Source organism: Salmo salar, chromosome ssa24, assembly GCF_905237065.1.
Source record: "Salmo salar chromosome ssa24, Ssal_v3.1, whole genome shotgun sequence".
Taxonomy (NCBI): domain Eukaryota; kingdom Metazoa; phylum Chordata; class Actinopteri; order Salmoniformes; family Salmonidae; genus Salmo; species Salmo salar.
In genome coordinates, this window is record NC_059465.1 from 17,456,652 (window position 1) to 17,475,983 (window position 19,332).

General features: G+C 41.7%; 1 protein-coding gene across 1 annotated transcript; it reads right to left on the reverse strand.

The window, feature by feature from the left end:
* Positions 1–4,975: 4,975 nt before the first annotated feature.
* On the reverse strand, positions 4,976–19,091 carry LOC106585265 (S-adenosylmethionine synthase). The gene is made up of 8 exons (XM_014171297.2): positions 18,839–19,091; positions 17,469–17,546; positions 17,007–17,242; positions 16,747–16,890; positions 15,943–16,161; positions 13,508–13,690; positions 9,184–9,317; positions 4,976–8,490 (listed from the first exon to the last, which is right to left on the reverse strand). The coding sequence occupies exons 1-8, from the start codon at positions 18,930–18,932 to the stop codon at positions 8,388–8,390; spliced, it is 1,191 nt and encodes a 396-aa protein (XP_014026772.1). The 5' UTR covers positions 18,933–19,091; the 3' UTR covers positions 4,976–8,387.
* Positions 19,092–19,332: the final 241 nt, after the last annotated feature.

A 19,332-nucleotide genomic window follows, 5' to 3' on the forward strand; every position in this document is an offset into this window, starting at 1 on the left:
ACGACAATGAATGTTCCTGAGTGGCCTAGTTACATATTGGACTTAAATCTGCTTGAAAATCTATGGCAAGACTTGAATATGGCTGTCTAGCAATGATCAACAACCAATTTGACAGAGCTTGAAGAATCCAATAAATGTTGAATTCAGGCTGTAACACAACAAAATGTGGAATCAGTTTAGGGGTATAAATAATTTCTGAAGTCACTGTACATCCGGGGTGGTTAACATACGGCCATTTCTTATTAAAGTTATAATGGACCTATACGTTTTCAAATAACTGGCCCTTTTCTGGCCCACAACTTGGTTTTGACGAACAAATTGGTTGGCCCTCCACTGAATTTAGAAATCCTGATGTGGCCCTCAACTCAAAATTATTTCCCACCCCTGGTATACCTAATAGTGAATGAATCCATGGATGTGGTGGATTGAGGCTGCCATGGTGCAGCCATAATGCAAACCCCAGCAATCTAACAGTGCGAGTTAAAAATAGAAGTTTGAGAAAACATTCTTGAGGTTGTGAGTGGACAGCAGCTGCAGAGTGTAGTCAATTAGTGGCAGACAGTTTGGACACTAGTCACATGAGTAACTTGAGTATCGAAGCTATTCATGGTCCCTGGTTAGTACAGTGTAACTGTAGTAATGTACTACCTCATGATCCGTAAAATGTGCTTAGGTAGTCCTGCTGGAGGTTCCTGAAGATGACAGAGTCAAGGGGAGCCATTAATGTCACCGTTTTATTTGGTGTCACAGGGGAGTAGTTAGACTGATAACCTGGACAGGTTGATCACACTTACAGAGAACCGATTAAATTACTATATGGGATTATATAAGTAATTATATGAGGTTGATGATCTCTCTGTCTGAGGACATATTCCAGTTCTCGGACGCATCAGAAGAAAACAAAGAATGTAACCTGTGCTTTGGAGTCTTCCTTCAGGGTAGACACGTGCCCTAAAGCCACAAGCCATGTGAGCCACATACAGCCAACCACACACACAGTAGCAGCCACTCCTGTTAAGGCATAGGGTTGCCAAACTCTTTAGGGAGGCACAAGAGAAGGACATAAACCAAACTAATAAAACCACAAGTCAAGTTTGACTGTTTATACGTTCAACAATTTTATGTTGTTGCTGTGGCGTTATTTGCATATTGTATCTCGATTGGCCATATGCTAATAAGGGCCTGTGAGAATTTGGGGGTTCACGAGGAAAGCGTCTATCTCATGCTTGTAGAAGGCATATCAAGCTAGCAATAAATATATCTTCATAAAGATACACTGTTCGTAGTTATTGTACTCACGTATAGACCAGTTTGATTGCACGACTGTTGCCAAGATGGCGATAAACCGGAACAGGCAGAGACAGAATGGTGCCCAGGCTATAGCACAACATTGATACCCAATCTCCTTCGAGATTAGACAGACTCTGGGTTGAGCATACTATGAAATCCATTCATACATTTAAAAACCAGCCTGACAAATACGGTACAATGTAACAGAGCGGTGAACACCGAAGTAATTAGAAGAGAAGCAGCTCAAAAGATTACTCATTTTGAACAGCTAGTCAACCTACTGTTTTGGAATTTTATTAACAAACTGAACAGGATTTGGCTGCTGGTGATAAATGGCCTGCTTCAGAAGTGTTTCTATTGCCAATCAGACACTAAATGCTTGGAACCAGAGTCAAGAAGGGTCACAAGGACAATGAAGCCGTTGTATTCTTTGGGATGTAGATTACTCTAAGGACTACTGGTAGAAAAATCCGTACAGAGGACAAGGGTGGCCTTTTATTTGTAATCGGGAAGTGAAATATAACTGGGCTAAGAAACTAGGGCTGGGAAATGCCAGGAACCTCACGATACGATATTATCACGATAAGACGCAATGTATATATGTAGCGATTCTCACGATTCTATATGTATTGCAATTCGATACTGTGATTTTACTGCGTTTCGATATTTCTCACCATATGTCTTCTGAAGAGGAACAAGAGAAAGCCATGAGAAAACGAGTGTTAGTCAGTCATGGAAATATGTGCTGAAAACAAATTGTCTCCATAAGTAAAAAGATGGAAAACAAGCTATGAAGGAAAAAAATACTGGAGTTTTGGTGCTAGCACAAAAATAATATTGCAATATTGTTAAATGATACGATATATTTCATCAAAAATAATATGTAACTTGTATTGATCCCCTCCATCACTAGCTAAAACAGTACATTGCACATTAAATATCACCCCCTAAGACACGGTAGCTTTTTACTCTCGAAAAGGACAGCGCTATATGTCCTCAGACTTCGAAAAACTATATATCAGCCTTTACTGACTGCCTCTGGGTAGCAAATTTAGTAAAGCACGGATTTAGTTTGCACGTATAGCTAAAACAGATCATTTAGTTTTGGTATCATACTGTACTCCCTGCCTGAAGGAATTATTTATGTCAGTGAGCCCAGGAGGTGTGTCTGCGTTCTGTGAGGTGATTGGTTTACGAACATCTGAAAGTGCGTGTGGTCGGAGTAGTTTTTGAAGCCTAGGCACTGGTATGTACCCCAAGGCCGAGACACAAATTCAACCAAAAACCACAGTAAAACATCCTAAAGATTAAGTTTGTCCATCAACTTGAAACTGGATTAATCAATTCGTTTAACTATGAAATAAACTCAGAGAAAACCATTGGGTGGGTCATATTTTTAAAGTTTGTTAGAGTCACCTTAATTGTCAATTTCTCTCACATGTAACAAAGTCAAGACGGTGCCACAGAGTTTCTAATCTAAGCCCTTCGCTAAACGGACCAAGTCGATTTTTTTTCTCGAAATCTAAAGGCACAACCTAAATTCGAACCAATGTCTTAAAGTTGAACATGTTATTACTCCAACGGTCCAACCAACCTAATGAAAGTGACATGTTTTCATTTATCATAAGAGTGCCTCTGATATGATGGCCTGCATTTGCGCAGTTCTGCGCGAGAAGACCGTTAGCTCAGATGACGTGTTTCTGCGTTTGAGCTTAGTTAGCCAACGTCACCATGACACTTATTACTATGATTTTTGTAAATTGTATTTAGCTAGGCAAGTCAGATAAGAACAAATTATTTTCATTGACTGCCTACCTCGGCCAAACCCTAACCCAGACAACGCAGGGCCAATTGTGCGCTTGTTTATCCCATGTGTAACATTTGTTTTTGTCGCAGTGCTTTGCTTTATCTTGGCCAGGTCGCAGTTGTAAATGAGAACTTGTTCTCAACTGGCCTACCTGGTGAAATAAAGGAGACATAAAATAAAACTCCCAATCACTGCCGGTTGTGATACAGCCTGGATTCGAGCCAGGGTCTGTAGTGACGTCAGATGCAGTGCCTTAGACCGCGGCACCACTCGGGAGCCCAATTAGCGGGACACCAGTCCTTCCTTGGACAAAGCTGGTCTTTTAAGGTCTGACAGTTATTTACAATAACTGACTAAAATTATAATAGTAATACATTGATTAACCTGAAGGTATGAATTCTTTGAGAATATATGAGTTGTTTCCCCAGAAGACTAACAAGATCGTTATACAATCAACAGTCAATACACTAAGCAAACAATATGTACAAACATCACTCATATGTACAAACATGAGTGATCATGAAAAGGTAGGAAATAGAATAAGACAGAACTCAAGATATGAATATTGAAGATGGGCTCCGGTTAGGCCGCATGGAGGTGAACAAAGGAAAGATGGTGGGGGTGTCCTCCTTTGTCCTGAGTTGAGGGGTTCGTTGGTGGTTTCTTGCTCCTTTCCCAAGTTTGGATGGTCCCTCTCGTGGACTGCTCCTTGGGTTTTGTCCCTGGTTGCTTTGTCTGATAGCTCTTCCTTTGAGTTGGAGGCTTCTTTCCTTGAATGTAGTCTTAAAGTGTACCAGTCAGGCTACACTAGCTCTTTAAAGACTACATTTCCTTAAAAGATTGTTTAGTGCATGCGCTCTTCAGTCACAATTTATGTACCGAATTACAGGTACTATTCCCTAAAAGAAAATAAAGTACTTTGCGTAACTTATCAGTTCACCAGTTCTTGCCATTAAAGCTGAAGGTCCAGGCACTGCGGTCAGCCTACTGAAGATGGTTCTTCTCCCTCGAGAAAGGTCCAGCAGGATAAGAGGCTAACAGGGGGAGCAGTGCTTTTTCCTAGTCCTGTGAGGTAACATGGCATCACACCTAGATGTGAAAGGCCACTTCTATAACCCGGGTGCACGTTTTTGTCCTAGCACTACACAGCTGATTCAAATAACTAATTTAAGCTTTGAATCAGCTGTGTAGTGCTAGGGCAAAACACATGCACCCAGGGGTTGAGAACAGGACAGAGTTTGGAAATTCAGTAGTCCATAAAAGTTCAGCATTAGACAAAGGATGTTCAACATATGACATTAAAAACAGCTTCATTACATCACCGACAAGTGTGATCGGGAATTTCTATTGGAGAAGCAGTCTCTGCCCATCTTCATACTGTACCGTCTGACAGTACACAAGCCACTATACAGGTGTAATTTCCCACAATATTTACCATTGCTTGTTGACTAAATACATTTGACCTTACGAGTCACTGTCCTGGGGAAAACACTGCCACCATAAAACTGTCAAAGACCTGGGAGTCACCTTTTAAGGCAAAAATATGACCATTGCATTAAAGGGCAGTAATGTCCCCAGGGGTTTTCAGGTTAAAAACAAAATCTGTGCTGCAGACCCAGTTATGGAACAGGTGTACCCCAATGGCTCAAATACCCAGAAACACATGAATTATGCCAAATTGCAGTCATTTTTCATATTCGCCACCCATGATAGACCTGACTTTAACACCAGTCGCTAGTCATTGATGGATTTGTGTGGCACCACTGGTCAAAGATAATTCCATGTGCACAAAGATCTAGCTACAGCATACACTGACATATCATTTATGCATTTTAAAAGGTTATGCACAAACTGACAATGAATGACACCAAAACATGCTTAATGAAGGAAAGCAGACATTTATTGCAGATCTTTGACATGAGAAATCAGTATCTAACCACTGAAGACCAAAGCATTGAGACAAGATACCTGTTCCTCAGGATGTTGGACCCATGTTGAGGAAGAGCAGGAGGGGAGAATGTACAAGGGGGAGGCACTCTTACACTCAGTAGCCAGAAGACTAGCCAGTGTCAAAATATTCAAAAGCACCAAGGGAAACCCTATCCATACAAACAAGTGACAGCTTGTAAACGAGGCTGGTTTCTCTGTACCACACCAGCCAAACGTTGCCATCTCTTTATGCAAGGATAAGGGGGGGGCAGAGAATGGTCTCATTGTATTGACCAGACATGTATAGTCAATACAATCTCACCCCATAAAACCACAGTCCAAAATACTCATCACATCAGCCAGTGACAGTTCTGTGGAGGCAGACCAAAGCTTTTCTGTAGGACACTTTGGAACCACTGAAAATGTTACTTAAGTTACAGCATTCAGTAAAGTCAATGTGAGATAAAAAAAAAAATTAAACCCTCTGGGGTTTAAGCTGCCTTCTGAATCCTTGGCTTCTCTGTATCCACGCCAAGTTTCAGAGAACAAATAAATATAAAAAAAAAGGTATTGTGCCAGTAGTAAGAGCTCTTCATTGTGGCAAAGACGGCGTTCCTTCAGAATAAAGAGGGTGGTTTCTCTGTAGCTACACCTGCCATCAATACCCAAGGAAGAAGAGCCTTGACCTTAAACCATTTTGTGAAATAAAAAAAGATGAAATTAAAACTACCTTTTGAAGGAGTTTAACATGACAAGCCAATGACAACATGTTTTAAACAATCAAGTATAACCAACACCCCTACAGGTCTTAGCAGTGACATAGCAGCTTCTGACTTTTCTGTATTACGTCAGAACAGCGCAGACATCTGCAGGGGCATCTCAGATTTTACTGCGTATAGTCAAGAACGTTACTTGAAAATAATCAAGATTGTCTCGTTTCTCAGCCTGCAACGCACAGCATTTCTTTGAAAATAGCAACAACTACTGACCCTTAACCGCTCCATTCTTACATCCTCAACAAATTATAAGGGGGGTGAAATAAAGCTTCAAAAAGGATTTTGGGTGGGTCACAATACCAGAAATAAGTGGAAACTAAAGGGAAACGATTAAGGGGCAGGGAGGGGGGGCCCTTCAGTAGCACCAGTAAATTAACATGATATCAACGTGTAGCCTTGGTAAGTCAGACTTAACAGAAGCAAAATATTCCAAATTTAAGTATAAAGGACAGCTAAGCCCGAATAACCAAACTACAGTATTTACAGTTCCTCAGTCATGCTGGGCAGGGGCTAGGCGTTGTAGTGTGAAAGACATCAATGGAAGAGGAAGACTAGGCTAACTGCATAAAGAGCCTAGTAACACTGTACAACAAAGTGGGACTTGAATGGGGCGCAGCTTAAAAGTCGAGGCAGTAAATTGAGCGAGACTGCTACAGCTGTATTAGATCAAAATAAAGCTATGATATTTTTTTTACTTAACTAGGCAAGTCAGTCATGAACAAATTTTTATTTACAATGACAGCCTAGGAACAGTGGGTTAACTGCCTTGTTCAGGGGCAGAATGACAGATTTTTACCTTGTCAGCTCTGGGATTTGATCTAGCAACCTTCGGTTACAGACCCAACGCTCTAACCACTAGGCTACCTGCCGCCTCAAGGTGGATCGAGAATCTAGACTGACTTTCACAATTGTTCCCATTTGAAAGCTGCAATTTTACAACATTAAACACTATCAGAATAGCATATTTGAGAAATACGCTTTATAACTTTAACTTGTCTTAATGCTTTTGATAAGCCAAATCCTACTAATTAAAATGGCCTGCAAAGGCAAGCTTGGCACAACTAAGGTATGTTCAAAACTACTGATTTGATTTTTGTATTGTTTGTTCTACCTCATTACCTTAGGCCAATCATGTTTAGGTCATTCAAAAACACCTCAACTTTGAGAGCCTAGAGCACCGTTAGATAAATTCATTGAAGTAGTGGCGGGAAAAAACCAGCACGCATAAAAACTGAAGATAAATTCACATGAAATGTAAAGAAAATATAAAATTAGGTTTAAAATGGACACCAACTCTGCAAAAAAACAAACAAAAAAAAGCCAGCTGCGGCTATATAGCCCAGATCCTCCAACACTGAGGGGAAAAACAATTCGACTGGACATACGTCAGTCGGAGTGCCATCGTTGAAGTTCTTTTTGGTGACCTCAAAATTGGTGTTGTACAAAACAAAGTCAGTGATTAGATCATCCCTAACCAAATCAGAATATCAAAGTCAATTCGTTACCTAGGTGTGTTCTGGCTCTGGACCAACCCACTGGTTTCTGGGACCAATTAAAGGGAAAGGGGGATACCTAGTCAGTTGTACAACTGAATTAGACCTCCGCATTTAACCAAAGCGCTCTAAAATCCGTCTCGGGGCTTAATCGACATCCACGTTGTCTGCGCCCGGGGAACAGTGTGTTAACTGCCTTGCTCAGGGGCAGAACAGATTTTTACCTTGCCAGCTCGGGGATTCGATCCAGCTACCTTCCAGTTAGAAGGCGTTCTAGAAATCGGTGAGGTATACAAACTCAGTGCGGAGAAGAAACTACGTCTGTGGCGTAGTGTTTGGCCGGAGCAAGGAGTTTGGGTAGCCAAGCAAGAAAATCTTAGCCCCGTCTAAATTGTGCGCTTGCATTCAGTAAGTTGCTTATAACATTTATTGAAATAGGTTATGCAGGCTATAGCAAAGGAATAGGCCACTTGGCATGTCCCTGCCTGGCCAGCTCTATACGGCGTGGTGCCAGTCATGTTGAAATAGGCTAGTCATTGGTCACATCACAATATCACCATTAACAACAGCCGTCAATCATATTCAATATTGTAATAGTCGCACAACCCTAATACGTACTTTCAGATTTTCCTAAGTTAATTGTTAAAAATCACTTGCACTGTTCACACTTAAGTTCACAATGTAGGGGGTAGGGGGGAAAGAGGTTCTAAGTGTTGCACTAGGTGGACAGATCAGCCACTTCAAATTAGAAGTTTTGTCCGCACCTGCCATAGCCTCCATTCAAGTCCCTTTCTTATAAGCTGTAAAACCAGATGAGTCAACAGAGCGAGACGGCTGGTGGAAGAGATTAGCTAGCTAACATCATCCCTCTCAACATTACTTTCCTGAAATATTTTGAGAATGTTTGTAATATTACATTGACTACTAACAGCAAAAATACAGTACAGATGACTGGAGAGATGGAAGTAGAAAGGGGTAGGGTTCTAATACCCCATTAAGAGGGAAGGGAGTTAAGGGCCTTTCACCCCCAAGACCATGTAAGCTTCTCTGTAGTATACACCAACAGGCCTGGGGGGAAAAAGCTTAACAAGTTTAGTATTTTAGCTTTTTGGGCATCTCCCATGGAAAGGAGTCCCGGCCAAAGTGGCCGTAGGCAGCGGTCCTCTGATACATGGGCTTCTTCAGCTCCAGCTCCCTGGAATACACAATCAACTCATTTAGCAGCCCATCACAGGAAATGACCTCAGATCAACAGCAATTCTCAGCCATAATGTTAAAAATCAGCCAATAGGGAGTGTCGAGAACCATGGAAAGAAAAATGATCAGAAAGGTTAATTAGGCCAGCTAGCAAAGAGGGGGGAGGAAGTGATAAAGCGTCAACACTTACCCTGCTAACCAACTCATCCTTGAGCAGTGTGGGGACTGCATCTTGGAGATTGAAAGCGTACTGATCCAATTTATGAAATGTCATTGAACTTTAACATGGTCTGAGAAACCAATGCCCTTTCAGTTGGATGTGAGCAGGAAACCCTTCGTCGTGCTGGGTATTTAACATGCCATCTGACAGATCGGACAACCTCTACTGTAGCTCTCGAAGCTTTAACCTTTGGCATTACATACTATACTTCACTGGCATTTAAAGCGAGACAGTTTGGGCAGGAGTGGAATTTCAGGATTGGCAAACTGTCACAAGCCAGATTGCTGCCTTCTTACGTGTCAGTAGCTACTGGGTATGTCATTAATCACAGTAGCGAATCATACAGTAAAGGGTTAGAACCATCTGAACACCAGCTCAGGCAGAACAGAAAGACAGGAAGCGTGAGTTAAAGGCGAGTGACAGAAGGAGCAGATTCAGAGAGGCACACAGCTTCAAAGGGGAACACTTTACCTGACAATGACACCAGGACGAAGGTCAAAGTTTCTCTTGACGATGTCCAGTAGCTCCCGCTCACTCTTCTGGGATGTGCCGTAGTGGAAAATGGAGATTGAGAGGGGATGGGCTACTCCGATGGCATAGGCAACCTGATGTATAGTCGTGAGCATACAAACATGCATCGGACTTTAGGTTTGATTTCGTGGCACCCCTTTGCAACTGATGTATAGTGCATTTGGAAAACATTCAGGCCCCTTCACTTTGTTAGGTTTTTTGTTTACAAAGGATCTAACCTACACACAATGACAAATCAAAAACTGGTTTAGAAATGTAAGCAAAACTTCAAATCTGAAGTCACATTTACATAAGTATACAGACCCTTTACTCAGTACCTTGTAGAAGCACCTTGGCAGCGATTACAGCCTCGAGTCCTCTTGGGTATAACGCTACAGGCTTGGATCCCCTTTCCTCCCATTCTACTCTGCAGAACCTCAAGCTCGTCAGGTTGGATGGGAGTGTTACTTTCAGGTCTCTAGAGATGTTCGATCAGGTTCAAGTCCAGGTTCTGGCTGGGCCACGCAAGGACAGACTTGTCCTGAAGCCACTCCTGCGTTGTCTTGGCTGTGTGCCTAGGGTCGTTGTCCTGTTGGAAGGTGAACCTTCGACCCAAGTCTGAGGTCCTGAGCACTTCCTGTTCATCTTTCCCCTCGATCCTGACAAGTCCCCCTGTTTCGTTGTTCAGTCGTTTCATTGGCGTTACCAATTGTTTTCTTGGTGACTATGGTCACAGCTGCCTTGAGATCATTGACAAGATCCTCCGTGTAGTTCTGGGCTGATTCCTCACCGTTCTCATGATCATTGCAACTCCACGAGGTGAGATCTTGCATGGAGCCCCAGGCCGAGGGAGATTGACAGTTCTTTTGTGTTTCTTCCATTTGCGAATAATCGCAACAACTGTTGTCACCTCACCAAGCTGCTTGGCGATGGTCTTGTAGCCCATTCCAGCCTCGTGTAGGTCTACAATCTTGTCCCTGACATCCTTGGAGAGCTCTTTGGTCTTGGCCATGGTGGAGAGTTTGGAATCTGATTGATTTTGTGGACAGGTGTCTTTTATACAGGTAACAAACTGAGATTAGGAGCACTCCCTTTAAGAGTGTGCTCCAAATCACAGCTCGTCACCTGTATAAAAGACAACTGGGAGCCAGAAATCTTTCTGATTGAGAGGGGGTCAAATACTTATTTCCCTCATTAAAATGCAAATGAATTTATAACATTTTCACATGCGTTTTTTTGTTGTTATTCTGTCTCTCACTGTTCAAATAAACCTACAATTAAAATTATAGACTGATCATTTCTTCGTCAGTGGGCAAACGTACAAAATCAGCAGGGGATCAAATACTTCCCCCCCTCACTGTAAGTGTCATTGACAGTGATGCAAATGAATACAAAGTAGAATTATGCCACACTTATTTTGAAAGCTAAACCAAGTCCACTATTGTGGCTAGCTTCACAACACAACCCGGTCGAGCCTCACTAGCCAGATGAAGCTAGCTGGCTGCTTATAACATTAGCTTTGGGCAACAGGGTTAAGTAGCTGGCTAGCTATTTATTTTCATGAACTGAAGTTCAAATTAAAATAGGCAAACATGTGGCAACCTAGCTAATACTTACAAGGATTCCTAAAATCATTGCTAAGAATAATGAAAATGACTTAAGTTGCGACTGGTCATTGTTTTCAGGCTTGTATTGTTGCTAGCTACCCTAGAAGTTGCGGTCGAAAAAAATTATGCTTTATTACCAACACGGTATTGTAAACACATCGTTCGTAGCCGGTGTTTACAGACTTTTGTACAGCTTTGACAGTGCTACCATCTTTCACACGCAAAGTACCCAAACGGCTTTCCATAGCATGTTGTGAAGCAATTACTGTAACTCCGGTAGGGCAACAACTGAAAAATAGCGCACTCGGTAGTGTGTACCAGTGCTCGACCAGTCGGCAAAAGACAACATCACCCACGACAGAACAGTTGATTGTCAAAGGGAATGAATTCCATTATCTTCGCTTTAACCTGTTATGGCTAGGGGGCAGTATTTTCACGGCCGGATAAAAAAACGTACCCGATTTAATCTGATTATTACTCCTGCCCAGAAACTAGAATATGCATATAATTATTAGCTTTGGATAGAAAACACTCCAAAGTTTCTAAAACTGTTTGAATGGTGTCTGAGTATAACAGAACTCATTTGGCAGGCCAAAACCTGAGAAGATTCCATGCAGGAAGTGCCCTGTCTGACAATTTCTTGCCCTTCCTGATTATCTCTATCCAATACAGGGGATCTCTGCTGTTACGTGACACTTCCTACGGCTCCCATGGGCTCTCAGAAGGCGGCAAAAAGCTGAATCGTGGCTTTGCAGGCTCTGGCTGAAAAAAAGTAGCGCGTTTGGATAGTGGCTGCTCACAGTACTATTCCTGGTCGGAATATTAATTGCTTTTTTACGAGAAAAATGGCATCAAAATTGATTTTAAACAGCGGTTGACATGCTTCGAAGTACGGTAATGGAATATTTAGAAATGTTTTGTCACGAAATGCGCCATGCTCATGACCCTTATTTACACTTCGGATAGTGTCTTGAACGCACGAACAAAACGCCGCCATTTGGATATAACAATGGATTATTTTGAACCAAACCAACATTTGTTATTGAAGTAGCAGTCCTGAGAGTGCATTCTGACGAAGAACACCAAAGGTAATCAAACTTTTCTAATAGTAAATCGGAGTTTGGTCAGGGGTAAACTTGGTGGGTGTCTAAATAGCTAGCCGTGATGGCTGGGCTATCTACTCAGAATATTGCAAAATGTGCTTTCACCGAAAAGCAATTTTAAAAACGGACACCTCGATTGCACAAAGGAGTTCTGTATCTATAATTCTTAAAATAATTATGTTTGTGAACGTTTATCGTGAGTAATTTAGCAAATTCACCGGAGGTTTGCTAGTTCTGAACGTCACATGCTAATGTAAAAATCTGGTTTTTGATATAAATATGAACTTGATTGAACAAAACATGCATGTATTGTATAACATAATGTCCTAGGTGTGTCATCTGATGAAGATCAAAGGTTAGTGCTGCATTTAGCTGTGGTTGTGACATTATATGCTAGCTTGAAAAATGGGTGTCTGATTATTTCCGTCTGGGTACTCTGCTGACATAATCTAATGTTTTGCTTTCATTGTAAAGCCTTTTTGAAATCGGACAGTGTGGTTAGATAAAGGAGAGTCTTGTCTTTAAAATGCTGCAAAATATTCATGTTTTAAAAAAATGGAAGTTTTTGTATTTGAGGAATTTGTAATTTGCGCCACGCCCATCATTGGATATTGGAGCAGGTGTTCCGCTAGCGGAACGTCTAGATGTAAGAGGTTAATGGATTTCACCTTTGAGTTCACTGACATTCCTACTCCTTCAAATGACTGCTTGATCCACACAGCAGACATTGTGTGCCAAGTTAATGCTGTGTTGATCGTGTAGCGCAAAATTTTACGTGGCATCATTACGTCATGTACCTTCGTTATACAAGTACGCACGGTATCTTTGACATCGGTTTTTAACGTCGGTCCGATACAGAAGTTGGCATTTTTAGCTAATATCGGTCGATTCCGATATGTTCACCGATATAGCATGCATCTCTTATTCTTGGTCACCTCCATGACCAAGGCTCTTCTCCCCAGAAGACAGTTTGGCCAGGCAACCAGCTCTAGGAAGAGTCTTGGTGGTTCCAACTTCTTATATTTAAGAATGGTGAGGCCAGTGTTTTTGGGGACCTTCCAAGCTGCAGACATTTTTGGGACCCTTCCCCAGATGTGCCGCGACACAATCCTGTCTGAGCTCTACGGACAATTCCTTCGATCCCATGGCTTGGTTTTTGCTCTGACATGCACTTGTCAACTGTGGGACCTCAGGCAGGTGTGCTTTTCCAAATCATGTCCAATAATTTGAATTTACCACAGGCACACTCCAATCAAGTTGTACAAAAATTAAGGATGATCAGTGTAAACAGGCTGCACCAGAGCTCAATTTCAAGTCTCATAGCAAAGGGTCTGAATACTTATGTAAATACGGTATCTGCTTATTTTTTAGAAATGCATTAACATTCTAAAGACCTGTTTTCGCTTAGTCATTATGGGGCATTGTGTGTAGATTGACAATTTGATTTAATCCATTTTAGAAGGCTGTAACATAACAAAAATGTGGAAAAAGTGAAGGGGTCTGAATACGTTCCAAATGCTCTATACATGAGGCGCATCAATATCAGGCTCCTTATTAGGATCACCCTGCCCTCACCTGGACAAGGACCCGCTTGCACAGCTCAGCCTTCACCAGAGACTTGGCCACCCAGCGGGCAGCATAGGCAGCAGAGCGGTCCACCTTAGTGTAGTCCTTCCCTGAGAAGGCTCCTCCACCATGGGCACCCCAGCCTCCATAAGTATCAACAATGATCTTACGGCCCGTCAGGCCAGCATCACCCTGCAGGGGAAAGAGTAACGGATCATACTGAGTCCTTTCCAATTTACCCAAAAATTATGACTGTAGTAACAAAATATGGATCAAATCTCATGTAAAAATGCTTATTATGAACAGTTAAACAAGCCCATGGATCAAAGTTACTTTAGCATTTGCCCCTTCAAGCACATACCATAGATGCCCAGTCCTTCCACTACTTATCAGGGTTCCTATACATTTTCAGATGGAATTTCAAGACAACCAAATTTGTGATGACCAACAATTAGCAGCATCTTTATGTACATAAAAAAAGGTTAATGTGGTATTGCCACTGGGAGGCTGCTTTGTGAGCCCATGTACCATCTGTCATTGTGCAAGGCACTTAGACGACAACACCCAACTCAATAGATGCTAGTCAGCCTGAAATGTCCCATACATTGGATCCAGAAATCAACTGAAAGTATCTACCAAAGAAGTTGAAGCCACATAATCCAGAAGGCTACAAATAGTTACCTAAAATGACAAGTCAAATTATTTTGATTTGATTAAATGTGATTGAACCGAATCACAACTAATAATGGCGAAGTGAATTGTTTGTTTTGTCAAAAAGATTAATTTAAATGAATTGTTCCAAAAAGTAAATCAACTTTGTGCGACCTTATTTGCAAGTATCGGTGGAATTTTGGGGGGGAAACATATGCATCATTCTGTTATGTAGATTTTTTTTAATATGCCTAAATAAACTACTTTAACTTTTTCACTCGAGTTACAAATATCTAACAGTCACCCCAGCGTGAGTGGTTTTATGCATGTGACGTAAGAATGCACCGTTCCAAAATGTGATTGTTATGTAACAGGATAGTTAACATGCACTGCCTGCTAATTATCTATAGGCTGTTTCAATTTGTCAATTTCAAATTATTTTCTAGCAAGTTGTATTTTCTAACAGTTTGAATCGAGGTGTTGCGCCTCATTAATTCATATAGAATTAATCCATTTCAGTGTCACAGACAATTTATGTTTGAGGCTTTACTGAGCCAGACAAAGTTCCCTTTTCGAGGAGAGCCCCTCCCCATTATTTCCGCACATCAAGTATACAGACATTTGCGCAGTCCTGCCCATTTTCTGGCTGGCACTCGCATTGCCTCCATTGTTATCCTTACAATTAATATTGGACATGTGCATTCCTATCAAAGTGCCTTATTTCCTGTACATCGTGTTGTCGTTTCTATTGTAGTATGCATGTATGCAGCATAATGTATTTTAAGTTTTATTCACATTTAGGTACTGGTGACAAATAATACCTTCTGATTTTTTGCATGATTGTAATGGACACCTATGATGCGTGTAAAATACTTTTGAAGGTTGTACTGATTATAATGAGCTAACGCTAAGCTATTTGCCATGTTTGTTGACATTATACAATGCATTCTGGGTGTAACTTAAACATCTGTAAGACCAAAGATGTTATGAGGTGAAGGAATGGTTCACTCATCTTGCGAGTAAACTTCCGGAAGTGAATAATCGTAGACACACCAAAGCAGAGGACACTTTACAACCGACTAGGTATCCCCTTTCACATGCAAACTACAAACAGACCAAACTCATCTTGTCTTTTATCTGTGGTTGACATGAAAAGAAAAATATGGTGTGTGCACAAACTACCGATCGGATTACTTTAGATTTCTAGAAAAGTGTTTTAATCAATTATTTCAATCAATGTTGATCTCACCAGTGATGTGATGAATTATAGTATTTGCTATTGCCAATTCATATTGTGTTTTATGTCAGCCTAGAGTCATCTAAATATGACCAGTTGTGTTATGTCAATCTTTCCTCTGTTAGCGCTAGGAATAATGTAGCCTACATTTTCCAGTTTGATGATTGTGTATACTGTCACTACTTCTGTGAATGTCTGAACATAGCAGCCAAAATAAACTGGTCACATTCAGGACATAACTTTGTAAGGACTGTAATTATTTTTTTTTTTTTTAAACAACATTTTAGCTAGCTCATATGCTGACTTGCGTCAATTGAAACAGGACATTCTAAACAAACCGGTTTGAATGTATGCTGCAAGGGCCACTAGAATGATCACACCCATTTGTTGGTACATGTTAAAAAGTTCATAGAAATTATGAAATACATTTCCATGACTTCGCCAAAACGGTTCAAAGTGTATCATTTTCCTAAACTTTTCCAGGTCTGGAAAACCATTTAAATTCAACGACTTTTCCAGGATTTATGACATTACGAATCCTGACTTATTGTCTCACCTGTGGGCCTCCGATGACAAAGCGCCCGCTGGGCTGCATGTGGTAAATGGTGTCATCATCCAGGTAAATGCAGGGCACCACAGCCTTGACGATCTTCTCCTTGAGAGCGTCACGCATCTCATCCAGGCAGATGTGCTCATCATGCTGCACGGAGACTACGATGGTGTGGACACGCACTGGCAACATGGCGCCACGGTCTTGGCGGTACTGAACGGTCACCTGCACACAGAAGCAGACCCAGATAGACCGTCAGCAGGATTGTTCAACCGCAGGCATAGATTAAGGTTGCTTTTACCCTGCTCAGACATTGGACGCATCAACCAAGAGATGCAAAAATATTTTTGCACCAGAAGGCAAAAATATATGAAGTGGATAAACCAAGACGTAAAATACCAATCCAGGCATTGTAAGGTCTGGCATGTGTCAGCAATGTCTGAGCAGAGGAACAACCTAAAATGAGTTATATGCTGGAGTTACTGCTGGCCACAAACAAGGCTGGAGAGCTTGAGTATGAAAACTAATATTGCACTCATCAGCTGGTATTTTATTTTATTTATTTAACCAGGTAGGCAAGTTGAGAACAAGTTCTCATTTACAATTGCGACCTGGCCAAGATAAAGCAAAGCAGTTCGACAACATACAAAAACACAGAGTTACACATGGAGTAACAACATACAATCAGTGATACAGTAGGGGAAAAAAATAAAAAATGTGATAATGATATGATAAACAAACTACTTTGTCCTAGTCTTAGACTATTCACATAAGGCTGAAATGACTATCAATTGCACACAGGCAGCTTACCTGGGTCTTGGAGTCAGGCCGGAGCCAGGGCAGGGTGCCATTGCGACGCAGTTCAGCCATTTTAGCGTTGAGCTTGTGGGCAAGCATAATGGTGAGGGGCATGCACTCCTCCGTCTCATCAGTGGCATAGCCAAACATCAGGCCCTGACAATAGAAAAAGTTGAACTTTAACATCTGAAAGGAAAGCTGCATATTTAGCTTGCTGATAAATGTACAGCTAACGTCACTAGTGCAGTGGTCCTCTGCACACCAACTCATACCTGGTCCCCTGCCCCGATGTCCTCCTCATTGCGGTCAATGTGAACACCCTGGGCAATGTCTGGAGATTGCTGCTCTAGGGCCACCAGCACATTGCAGGTCTTATAGTCAAAACCTTTAGAGGAGTCATCGTATCCAATGTGGCGGATGGTGTCGCGAACAACCTTCTGATAGTCCACTGTAGCACGTGACGTCACCTCCCCTGCCAGCAGGATCATCCCAGTCTTAGCAACAGTCTCTGTAAAAGGTGGAGGGGGAAATAGTACATTAGAACCATATCAATCAGAAAAAGCATATCAATCAATACTCATTTGGCAAAACTTTGGGGAGTTATGCCATAATATAGGCCTACCACCATTAACATGCAGAAAGTTTGAGATTCTTCCATTCATGTGGCGTTCACAGCTGACTCCAGGACAGCTAGAAGTTGCATCAGACAAAAAAAAGATGTGCTTTTTCCTTACCACAAGCAACTTTAGCATCAGGATCCTGCTTGAGATGGGCGTCAAGCACAGCATCACTGATCTGGTCGCAAATCTTATCTGTAAAATGAAAAATACAGATGTATCAGTTCACAATGCTACATCAACATTTGTGCAATTTACTGGTAGGTTGCTTGTTCAAGAGCATGTAAAGCATTGCACAAATGGTAATAATTAAAGTGATTTTCTCCAATAGGTTTGGATTATGCTGGAAGTGTTTGTATTGTACACTGTTCTACCGACTGCAGTTTGAGTTGTACACATGCTGTACCATATGTCAGGATTATGGCGATGGTGGGAGGGGCCTAGCGGTATGTGTAGCCACAGATAGATTTACAAAATCGGTTTCATTGGTCTGAAGCATCCGGTTGGCGTTTCCACTCACCACCAAATTTGGGGGGCCCTAGGGAGAGAAGGTGGATTTTGGCCGACATTCTGCCAGTCGTCGTCGATTAAACGTGTGTTATGTTACCAAAACTATAATTTGTTATGAACAGATTGGCCTACGTTTAGCATGGTTGACCATTTGCCAAAGTTTCCAAAAATGTAGTTGTTCAGAAGGAGAACAAGGGAGAATTAAGTTACTTCACACCCCACAGTAGGCGTTCCCTAATGGAATTATGCAAATACATGCTAGAACGCGCCAATCGGTTCTCGCTAGAACGTGCTTGGATCTGCCCACTAAGGTTTGTTTGCTTCCATTGGCTACGACAGGATTTGGTTCGTCTTGTTCAGTTATTAAAAAAAGATATATAGATATATATATAGTGTAGCGATGAGCCTGAACCCGCCACCATTTCCGCGGGTTCACATGCAACTAAAAATCTGATTCGTTTGGATTTCCAAGATGAACTACGACCGGTATAGACAAGGAGTGGCACTTAACTCTTCATACATCCAATGTAGTGCCCCTTACATAGCAACCAAACGCGATAGACAACACATATGGCCTTGTTCCCCGAGAGCCCGCGCGCAAACTGGTCGGAATATTCCGGAGATTTCGTGAAATAAACATGATGACCACTACAGGATACAAATATTTTTAAAGAGAATATATCCCAAGGACTGATAACGTTCGTAATCGCACAATAGAGGCCATGTGAACAACGCTCAGCAAAGTAGTTAGCTGGTTAGCTAATAAACTAAGAACAATCTGGGCCTCACATGCGGCTTATGCAAGATGCTGACGCCGGTGTGGTTTGATCAGCAGAGATGGTTAGCTCGCTAACGATAATTAGCTAATTAAGGCGGCTAAGCAACACCGACGCACGTGTGCTAAACAAGCCATCTAAACAAATAGCTGACAAGCCATAACACACTGTCTGTATTTGTAGCTAAAGTAGCTTTCTCACCAGGGTGTCCTTCTCCAACTGACTCCGAGGTGAATAGGAAGCAGTCCTCGTCGATAAGGGAGTTGTGAAAACCGTTAATCTCTCCGTTCATCATTGTTGCTTTTTTTGGCAGATATAATAAAGAAATGTTGTAGCTAGCTAAATTATGCGTAGTTTATTGATTCGTTTCCTGTGTTGGTGTTCTCACGCGACTTCCGATCAGTCAGTAAATTCCACGCATTCACTGTCATTTAGATGTGGCGCTCTGGTATTTATTCAGAAATTCACAGACGTCACTGTCCGCAGCATTGGACGATACCATATTAAACATGGGGGTGGAAACGTTGACTAGGTGCACTGAGAAGAACGCAGTTGTGTATCGGGCGGCTCAACGTCATACTTCTCGTGTAATCAGAGAGGAAGAGGCGAAGCGAGAGGGTTTACTCACACCAAAATATGTCCACGTTAAGCAGGCCATTAATTATTAAGCAAGGGAGTAGTTTTTGTATGTGTGG

Bases quoted from the DNA above. Each gene is read 5' to 3' on its own strand.
- LOC106585265 (XM_014171297.2), bottom strand. From the start codon at position 18,932: ATGATGAACGGAGAGATTAACGGTTTTCACAACTCCCTTATCGACGAG. The intron at 13,691-15,942 runs GTGAGACAATAA...TTTCCCCTGCAG, and splicing joins TTGTCATCGGAGGCCCACAG to GGTGATGCTGGCCTGACGGG. The intron at 9,318-13,507 runs GTGAGGGCAGGG...ACTATACATCAG, and splicing joins GCAAGCGGGTCCTTGTCCAG to GTTGCCTATGCCATCGGAGT.